This window comes from Trachemys scripta, chromosome 2 (assembly GCF_013100865.1).
Source record: "Trachemys scripta elegans isolate TJP31775 chromosome 2, CAS_Tse_1.0, whole genome shotgun sequence".
NCBI classification, from domain to species: domain Eukaryota; kingdom Metazoa; phylum Chordata; order Testudines; family Emydidae; genus Trachemys; species Trachemys scripta.
In genome coordinates this window covers 2,187,189-2,197,936 of record NC_048299.1, presented here as the reverse complement: position 1 = coordinate 2,197,936, position 10,748 = coordinate 2,187,189, and the positions used below count along the sequence as shown (strand labels likewise).

The 10,748-nt window shown below is 48.8% G+C and overlaps 1 protein-coding gene across 2 annotated transcripts in view; it reads right to left on the bottom strand.

Annotated features, from left to right (window-relative positions):
• Window positions 1-7,624: 7,624 nt before the first annotated feature.
• SMARCC1 (SWI/SNF related, matrix associated, actin dependent regulator of chromatin subfamily c member 1) overlaps window positions 7,625-10,748 on the bottom strand; it is a 157,394-nt gene continuing 154,270 nt past the window's right edge. For both annotated transcript variants that reach the window (XM_034759721.1, XM_034759722.1), the window contains one exon: window positions 7,625-9,728. In XM_034759721.1, coding sequence (XP_034615612.1) covers window positions 9,640-9,728 — 89 coding nt within the window. In that variant the 3' untranslated portion in view covers window positions 7,625-9,639. The remainder of the gene's footprint in view (window positions 9,729-10,748) is intronic.

Below are 10,748 nucleotides of genomic sequence, written 5' to 3'. Positions count from 1 at the left end.
TTTTTAGGGTCTGGATAAAAATACCCTGAGAACCAAAGTAGCACAACAGATGCCATCCTCCCATGCAGCAGATGCTGTCTGGCATCTGGGTGGGCAGCTATTTGGGGTATGGCCCGGGAGTCCCCTGCAGCCTGTTCTGAAGCACCCGCTGAGCTTTGAGTCGTGCTGAAATACAACAGCACTCAGCGGTTCCCACGCTCATTGTCAGTGCGATTAATGCTGTATATTACAGTAGCGCCTCTGTTACAGTTAGGGGCCCAGTGGTGTTAGGGGCTGTACGGACAGACAGTGAGAGAGGGTCCCAGACCCAGAAGCGCACAGATTCAGAAGCAGGAACATAGGCTCTTGGGAACTTTCACTACAAAAACATAGGTGCTGAGCGAGGTCAGGCGCTTGCAGCGTTTGGCAGCCACCTTGCGGGAGCTTTGTGAATCCCAGCAGTGCCTATACACAGGCGTTAGGCCCTTAAACAGCCTGGGGAGCCTCGCCCAAAGACTCGGCAGCTGCACTTCAAGACATGGGTCAGCAGGGGGAGAGCAAGGAACCAGTGGGATGAACCGTGGTCACCACTCACCAGTGGCCTAACCGTGGTTCCAAGTCCTTTGCTACCCGCCGTCACTACCACACTGGGAGGGTGGGAAGCGCAGCCTGCAGTCAGAGCTGGGGACCTTAAGGCTGAGTCAGTACCAGGATCAGAACTCAGGGCTTCCCAGGTACATACCCTGCGCTCCCACCACTCCCTCCATCATCCAGCCTGCCCACGGGGGCTCCAGCAGAACCCGGCTCGCTGCAGAGCGACGAGACAGCGCGTGATCCAGACAGCCCCACTTCCAGGCGAGGTCCCGGGGGAACCAGGCGACGAGTCCAGAGCGGAATCTCTTCTATTATTAACGAGCACGTTTAACGATCAACGCCTGCATGAAACATCATCCCAGGCGCCCTGCATCCCAAACCAGCAGCATCAGCCTCTAACCCGCTCTGAGCTTTTCCCACAAAGCAGCTCCCCTCACTCTTTGCCCAGTGGGCCTGTTGAGGTGTAGCGGGGGGAGGGGGGAGGAGAAATCCCATCTTTTCCGGCGTCTGATGCATTGACTCATCTCTATTCCTCTGTCCCAGGGATCTCAGACTCTGTCTCTTCCCAGCTCCCTGGTTTCTCCTGGGGACCTCCCACCCATCCTGTGTCTTCCCCTCCCTCACCCTACTGCCTCTTGCAGAGCCGCTGGGGAGCCTTGATCCCACACTCCTTCCTACCTATGGGTTTATATTAGTGCCCATCCCCATAGCATGCGACTTTGCCTCTTCTTAAAGGGACAGAGCGCCAAAGAGTCGTTCTCCCCCCCCCCCCCCAACCCAGCTCGATTCCAACAAGAGCCCTCAGTAAAGGAGGGGAGGGGTTGGCCACATCCTAGCTCCTTCCTCTAGCTGTGGCAGCTGTGTTGTCCACTCTCACCCGCCCCACCATCCATCCCTGGTGGCTGCCTCCTCTCGGAGGGCCTGTCGTCACCATAGGGACATGGGCCAGGTGGGCTCCATCCCCACCCCCAGCCCTTTGCTTTCCCCCATCCGCCCCACTGACCTAGCCCTGAGCCCAGCCCTGGTACGGCCCAGGGGCAGTAAATGGAAATGGGGGTGGTGTGGCTGGCTCCAGCCGGGCGGCACGGTAAGGGGGCAGGGAGCAGATGGGGTTGGATAGAGGGCAGGGGAGTTTGGGGTGGTAGCCAGGGGGCGGGGGTGTGAATAGGGGTCAGGGCGGTCAGAGGGCAGGGAACGGGGGCATTGAATGGGGGCAGGGGTCTGGTGGGAGCAGTCAGGAAGGAGAGGGGGATTGGATGCGGTTCCAGGGGCAGTCAGGGGACAGGGAACAGCAGGGGTTGGATGGGGCAGGAGTCCGGGGGCCTGTCAGGGGGCGAGAAGCAGGGGAGGTCGGATAGGGGGTAGGGGCTGGGCCATGCCATGCCTAGCTGTTTGGGGAGGCACAGCCTCCCCTAACCGGCACTCCATACAATTTTGGAAACCTGATGTGGCCCTCAGGCCAAAAAGTTTGCCCGCCACTGCTCTAGCCTATTTCCTATTAGATACCGGCAGGGTCCACAAGATGGCAGTCTGCCACCCAAAGTCCCTGAGCCTGCTGGATGAGTCCCTACCTGCCTAGCTCAGTAAATCCAACTCTTGACTGTTGGCCCCACTAGCTTCCCCCATGACTCATTTCCCGAGGAATCTGCCATATTCACAGCTCTCCAGAAGCTCGGCGAATTCCCGGCAGCACTGAGATAGTAACTGTTCTTCCTCCGGTTCCTTCCACTGTAGCTGCACCCTACCTAGAGTTCTCTGGTGGTAGAAGCAGTCCACTTTGGGTTTGCTTGAACTGAATGCCAATAAAGCAATTGATCCTACGTACACATTTCCCTACATTGCTGAAAACCAAACCATAGTATCAGGCTAGTGCCTAACCACCTGCACAGTGAAGCTGATTAAACCAACGTAAATTGGAGTGAGCAGTCTGGTTTCTTTGGCCAAGATGAGCAAAATGCAGAGAGTGAGCCACCACCACCACCAAAGGGAATTCAATTAACGTTTTCAGTGTTATTAAGAGGAGATGTCATCAAATAATGCTTACATTTCATCAGTGCCTTTTATAATATAATATATGGAGATATACCTATCTCCTAGAACTGGAAGGGACCTTGAAAGGTCATTGAGTCCAGCCCCCTGCCTTCACTAGCAGGACCAAGTACTGATTTTGCCCCAGATCCCTAAGTGGCCCCCTCAAGGATTGAACTCACAACCCTACAGTGTAGCAGGCCAATGTTCAACCACTGAGCTATCCCTCCCCCTTTTCTGGCCAAGGATACACTTTAGAGATGCGATTGTGCACACAAGTCCCTTTGCTGCTGAAACGCAGTCATATCTAAGGTGGAACATGGCAGATGTTTAACAGCTCAGGGCAAGGAGTGAATAGAATCTGTATCCAATTGAAACTGCAGGGAACGCTTAGGTAGGCAGAATGTAATGTAAAGCCCTGGCTGGGATAATTGACTGGGGATTGGTCCTGCTTTGAGCAGGGGGTTGGACTAGATGACCTCCTGAGGTCTCTTTCAACCCTGATATTCTGTGATGGTATCTGGCCCACAGACTGGTAAAAGCCCTTAACTCATACAAAAACTGTCACAGAACCTTTAATGACTTCAAGTGGCCAGGACCTTGGCTTTACGTTTCATCCAAATGATGGCACCTCCAGCTGTGCAATGCTATCGAGTACCATATGCTGGGGTACGGGTTGCACAGTCAGACAGAAGAGTGCCCCCTCGTGAGTCACTCGCTGCTCACGTACACCAGTGGACGTGCAGTCCCAGGGCTGAACTATTCAGCCTGGATGCATTGGGAGCGTTACAAAAATATGTCCCTAAAGTGGTGGCGGCTGCTAAGAGAAAAGATCAATAGATTCATGGGAAGCGAAAACACAGTGTCAAACATACTTTAGATGTTTTACTCACATCCTTTGCTCTAAAAAGCGTCTTTCATTTAAGGATTTCCAAGCACTTAATGCCATTCTAAAGCCAGCACAAGCCCCTCAACCTGCTTCCCATGCTGTGATGAAGGGGGAATTTTTTGTACTAGATTTATGATGCCTATGCATGCCTCAGTTTCCTTCTACACTGGGCCTGGCTATTGGGGGGTACGGTGGGGGAGAAGGATTAAGTCTGCTCTCAGGGAAGAACAAGAGACATAGGTGGGCATGTGTCACCTAGCTGTCTGGGCCATTAATGAACAGGCTGAAAAAACTGACCCAAAGCAACAGAGGAGCCTCCCGGCAAGACAAAGATGCCGCAACACCTGAAAAATCCACACCTAACAGCAGGAAACCCTGGCAGGCGGGACATGTGAATTGGGCTGGAGAACAAAGAGGAAAAGATGTCAGGTGACGAGAATAGCTGTCCTTTGGGTGGGGACAGGGGTTTAAGAGCTCTCATCTGGGGGAGGGCAAAGGGACGAGAGGGAGCCAGAAATGAAGTCCATCATAGCTTGGTTGGCTCATCCTGGCACTGGTTTGATTAGGATGGACTAGGGTTAACTTCTGCCTCTCTTTGCTAACCTAAAGACTTTCAGATTCGGTAGCCAGGTGGTTAATAAATGGTTTCCTTGTTTGGAAAGGCTGCCTGTGTTGCTGCAAGTTTTCCCTGAGCATGTTGCGCCCTGAAGGAAGACAGTACAAGCCTCCCGCAAGACTGGCTGGGCTGGATTCGCTGCAGTGAACCATGGAGAGAGAAAGAGGGAGAGGAATCACTAGGGGTGAAGGCCCAGTCTTGGAATCTTGTAAGCCATGTGCCAGGCCCTTGAACCTGTGGTTGTCTTTGGGGCCTAGCACATTAATGGGGTCACTCCCAATAGACTGGTTACAGGCTGGGGCATAGACCACATCCTGTGACTCCATGACACGAGACACTTGTGCCATTCTATAAACTGGCAGGCTGAGAGTACACCAAGGTTTCCTGACTCCTAGCCTTGGCCTGCAACTCCAAGACCATCCTTCCTCACTACAGACACGAGTTGGAGCATGATTCTTTACCATCATTCTTACAAAGTTGGGCAAGGCCAACCTTATAGTAGTGTTATATGTTATAGTTCTTACACAGCACTTTTCATCCCTCGATCTCAAAGTGCTGTACAAAGAGGGTCGGTATTATCATCCCCATTTTACACATGGGAAACTGAGGTAGAGGAATGAAATGACTTGCCCAAGGTCACCCAGCAGGTCAGTAGCAGAGATGGGCATAGAACTCAGGTCTCCTGAATGACAGCACAGTGAATCATAGAATATCAGGGTTGGAAGGGACCTCAAGAGGTCATCTAGTCCAACCCCCTGCTCAAAGCAGGACCAATTCCCAACTAAATCATCCCAGCCAGGGCTTTGTCAAGCCTGACCTTAAAAACCCGATCGATCCACTAGGCAATTCCACTTTCCATGGCAATACAGTAGTGTCCTGAGTGTTCGATCTGGTGCAATGCACAGCATAGGCATGGCCACACCTGGCTCGTCTATCCTGACCAGGGGAACAGGACTAGAATCCTGCTAGGGACAAAGGTGATTCAGGAACGCAGCAGTTAGCACAATTTTGTCACTAGCACACATAAGGCCCTAGTGTCCAGTGCACACTGCCTCCATTTTGAGAGGAAACAGAGGAGCTTTGCAAAAATCAGCAACTCAATTATCTAAACATTTCCCAGGAGAGATGCTGAAGTGACCTCTCAGTGAATGGATTGCCCAGGCGACAGGGAGATCCCCTATTCAACATCCCGCTGGCAGCGAGGATTCACAGAGCCTTTGAAAAGGCTCCCTGAACTGTGACCCCCAGGGGTCTCCCTGAAAGGGAAATTTCTATGCACGCTGCACACACAGCTGGGAGGGAGATGGCACAGACAATGAATGACACTGTTCCTAGAAAGCCGGGCAGGGACTGGATTTGGAATAGCCAAGCCATTCACAACTCACTCTGAATCCCAGATCAGAGAGAATGGCCCCCGGATCTCCATTTTGCTCAACAGTGCGTTGTTTGTAGTGCAGTAATGTGATATTTAAATTCAAGGGTATTTATTAGTCCACTGGATGAGCTTTGATGCCCCGCATCTTAGGGTTGCTCCAACTTGGAAGGGAGAGGAGCCCACGTTACACTTGTCACAAACCTAAATCAGCAGCAGGGAGTTTAAAGGAACTGAGTATCCAGCACTGCTAATGTCCCACCAACCCCTTTTGAAGCAGTTTCCAAAGGGCAGGGATTGGGGGAAGGAAGGACAAACCTCACTATTCCAGTAAAACAGCTTTATAAGCAAACTTCACTCATCTATTGCTCAGCCCCTAAAAGCAGGACAGCAGAGAAACCTCTGTGGCAAGTTAAGAACACAGGACTTTCCCAGGGTGATCAGATGTCCCGATTTTATAGGGACAGTCCCGATTTTTGGGGCTCTCTCTTATACACCTCTATCCCGATATGTGACCCGATAGAACACAAATTCGGATATAACGCGGTAAAGCAGTGCTCCGGGGGGTGTGGGGCTGCGTACTCCGGTGGATCAAAGCAAATTCGATATAATGAGGTTTCACCTATAACGTAGTAAGCTTTTTTGGCTCCCAAGGACAGCGTTATATCGGGGTAGAGGTGTATATGCACCCATTACCCCCCACCTCCTGCCCCGATTTTTCACACTTACTATCTGGTCATCCTAGACTTGCCAGACTAGATCAGAGCAGTGGGCCCATCTAGTTCAGTATCCAGTCCCTGACCAGTACCAGATGCTTCAGGGGAAGGTAGAAAATACCCATGATGGTGGAACCTGCCAGTAGGGGAAGTTTCTTCCCAACTCCTTTAGGCACTGAATTGGTTTCTATCCCAACTATGGAGATTTTAATTTAGCCTAATGAGCTCTTGGTCTCAATGACTTCTTGTGGCAGGGAGTTCCACAGGCTAATTGTGCTTTGTGTAAAAGGTTTTATAGTTATTTTAAATGAGACGTCTTTCAGTTTAATGGTTTTTGTTTTACGAGGTGGTAAAAAGGAGTCAATTTATGGTCTCTGTACCAACCATTATTGTGTACATCTCATGTCCTCCCTTAGGTCTTCACTCTAAGCATTCCCAGTCAGTTCAATCTGTCTCTTGCATTCAAATCCCCTTCCATTTTACAAGCTGTAACAGATTAGAAGTGGCAAGCTCCGAAGTATCACAAAAGGCTATAAACATGGTGGTACCATCAGCATCAGAGGTCTGATCCTGTGATGGCTCCCACTGACTTTAGTGGAGTTTGGATGAGGCCAGCTTCTCTTTAACCAATCTTCCTACATATTTTACTGCACTCCATCATTGTAGTAACTGAGCGTCTTTTCACTTCTATAGCACCTTCTATCACAGGATCTCTGAGTGCCTGGCGCACTGTGGATGTTATATAATAACAAAGTACATTAAGACTCAGGATAACAGTGAGGCAGGTATGAGCCTTATTTTCCAGAAAAAAACTAGTTAAGTGACTTGACTCAGGTCCCTGAGTTCTCTTCCTAACGTGGCAAAGTAAGGAGGAGAAACCATATATGATCCCCAGTCCTACAACTTAACCACAAGATGATCCTTCTTGGCAACCATACAACTCTGTAAGGAGGGACAAAATTGGTACATTAAAGTGAAACAGTTCAAAGAGAAGGAAGTGACCTTCAGATCCACTCTGGAATTGGAAGAAGGGTGACTTGGCCAAGTTCACATAGTAGGTCAGTGAAAGAACTTGGAAATCCTGCCTATCAGACCCAGGCTTGCTCTGTCTAATCTATCATGGTGTGTGGCTTGATTTCACCACTTCCATTAAATGTTGATTATCTAACGCCTGGGTATGTAAAATACTCATTAATACACAGAAATAAATCAGTTACATTGGAAAGGGCCCTCCCTCTTATTTGAATGACTTTGATGTCCCCCATCTCAACTGGGTAACAAGCTTAGACTTGTATATACTTAGCTGTAGCCAATGCATTATCTGAAAACAATTTGATACCCAATTAAAATGGGTTTCAGCAGATCCACATCTCAGAATATTGTGCATGAGAATTTACTTCAACTCCCCACAGATTTGCAAAACAGTTTTGTACAAAAAACATGTTTTTTTATTTCACAAAATTGGGTGGCTGTGTTGCAGGAATAAAACCGGCCCTATACAGAGGATCAGATGAAAAAGTCGCCACGTGTATTTATACAGAAACACAACAGTGTTAAGAATTCAGGTACTTTGTAGGATCATCACTAATACAGTAAAAAATAGTCTCCATCTGGATCCTTTAAATTTGAAATTGATCACACTAAAAACAACCTGAGGTTATTCTAAACTGGACTATGGCCTGAACCAGAATTCCATGCTCGCTCCAAAGACCCTGGAGGGAAAGGTAACAGGTGGAATGGATTTCTTTTATGAAAGGTTGGGGGAGGGGAGGCCCTGACCGTTCTTTGCTAGGCACTGCAGATTCTTAGAGCTTGACAATGGGAAAGTGTTATTCCTATACACTGGAAGTAACAAGGGCAAGTACAATTGTATGAGCATGGAGTTGATGTGCAGACAGCCCAAAAATGGTTACTTCACATATGTACGCAAATTCTCAGGGTCTGGAAAGTTCAACTATTAACATTTTGAGGCATCAAGCACTTGAGTGCTCGTCAAGGCAAATCTGTATTTGTTTTACTTTATGAAATAGCTCAGTGGGTTTCAGATCCTCTACCCCCCACTAGTGAAATAGCTGTGGTCAAGCTTTAAAACAAACAGCCCATCTTACACTCCTGATTACGGAGATCCACCCCTGAATGATCCTAAGTGCGTTGGTGAGGACGCCTGTCAGAAAGCTCGCTCTGGAAGGAGAGGATCTGAATCACACAGAGGATGTGAACCATGCAGTCACTAACGATGAGGGCAAGGAACAGCATTTGGCAGTACAAACTCAGTCCATATTAGTGGCATTGTGTTGGCCTTCTCAATCGCCCCGAATCATGGAGCGTGCTTGGAGTCAACTGCCAAACCTGTTCCCCCTCTGCCCTACAAAGAATGGAATGATAAAGCTCAGCAAGTGGAAGGTGAAGTGTGAACAGAGGAGCGAGGGTTCTCCCACCTCCAATCCCAGTCCAGAAAGAAAAAGTACCACGTTCGCTGAATTCTGCCCACCCCGGCTGTCTGCAAGAGGTAGTTCTGGCGTTCACACCCCCAGCCATCCCAACCCAATCCCATACACTAGCACTTCATTGCTATCTACTTTTTTTTTTTTTTTTTTTTAAGTTCAATTTTAAAAGAAAAAAGTATATGCTCCAAAAAGAGAGGGACTAAAATTTGTTTTATTCCTCAGTTGGCTACTGTACCGAACTACCCAGAAGGAAGAGGATTCAACTACAAACTTCCCCTCCTTCCAATTAAACACAAAATAAAATATAAACTGGAGCAATAAAGCTCAGAGCGGTTTGATTCTAACTGATTCACTCCTGGCTCTATTCACATCGGATCAATATTTTCTTTAATAAGTTAGCAAGGCAGCCTTGGGGCTCAGCTATTGCCCTTAATGATTATCTACCTGTAATGAATACGGTCAGAATTAACGAAGCTTCCGCTCCAAGGCAGTGGAAGGAGAACTCCTCCCTCACTCTCCCTGATGTGCTCAAGCCACTGGTTTGCTCTATGTCCTCTTGATGCCTTGCCTAGATTACACCTCAGAGACTATGGATGGAAACACCACCTACTACATCCTAATATTCAGTTATGCCTCCAACCCAAAAGCCCCTCCCTGTCTCTAATGCGAATCCAAAGATTAAGCAGCAGGATAAAGGAAAACCAGCGCAGAGCACTCATTCCATAGGGTAAAACAGGCAAATGTGAGAAGGACGTCCTGCCAGCAACAGGAAGGTAAGATGACTACTGCTCAATGTGTTCAGCGTAAGTGCTCCCCAAAGGAGTAGAGCCAAATAATGCCAGACTGTGAAGTCGGTGAGAGGGGACGAGGGGCGGGCAGGCTGACAGGAGACCAACCTCCCCCTGAAAGGAACAGAAGGAAACTGAGGAAATCCATTTTTGGTCGCCACTATCTTGGTTCTAGGGATCAGAGCTAGACGTTGGTTGTTGCTGGATGAGTTAGGGAGCTGCTGGGGCCGGTGCTGCTCCCGCGGTAGGTGGAGTCACCCCATCAGCGGGTGGTGGCGGCTGCTGCGAAGGAGGGGGATCTGCAAACACAGTGGAGAGAAGCATGTGAGCACCAGAACCACTTAATCAAGAGGTTTAAATTAAGCATAAGAAGCTGAGCTATTTCCTTACAAAATCTATCTACGTACAGCAATGACCCATGGCTTCCAAAAGGGAAATGGAGGAGGGCCTAGAACTGGAATTATTTCACACTAGTCTGGGCACTGCGGTGAACTGCACTGGCTCCTGGAGATGGCCATGACCCTCTAGGGCATTTTCATCGCCACATTCTAGGATGAACGCTTTGAATTTGTGCTGTGCTTTTCATCCTCAAAGCACAGTACAAACTCACATTCCTCTAGTGAGGTAGGGAAGGGCTATCCCTACTTGTACAGAGTGGGTGACTGAGGCAGACAGGTTTAACTCCCTACATAATCTCAGCAAGCTGCTAATGTCAGACCTGGGTTTAGCACTTCACTGTTCCCATCTCTCAGTCCTGTGCACAAGAGCATTAGCTCAAGCCTCTTGTCTGTTTAAAACAGATGTAACAATACACTTTACAAGCAGACCTCTGCACGTACAGATTCAAGAAGTATATATAGGTGCCAACACAGGCAGACATCGGAAGATGTGGCACAGTGGGGAGAAAAGAATGAGGGTAGGTACAAAGGCCGGGTTTCAGGCACAGTGATCAGAGCACAGGGAAACAGATGCTAATGGAATAACCCGGGGTTGTTCAGGAGAGGGAGAAAGTCAGAAATCAGGGTGAGGAAGAAGAGAATGGGGAAGTCAATTCAGCAGAGAGAGGACACTGTCAATGGCGGAGTTCCAGTAATACGGGAGAAGGAAAACAAAGAAAAGAAACAGCATCAGAAGGGGAAAAGAGACAAATCCAGGCAAAAGTAGCACTAGAACGAGACACTTCTGTTTACAGCAGTTACCATTAAAGAGTCAGCATTTCCCTCACACCCCTATCTGAGACAGCAGCATTTGATGCATATCTTTGCTAACAGGTAATGGCAATAGTTCAGGTACCACCGTATACTGACTGCTCATAAAGG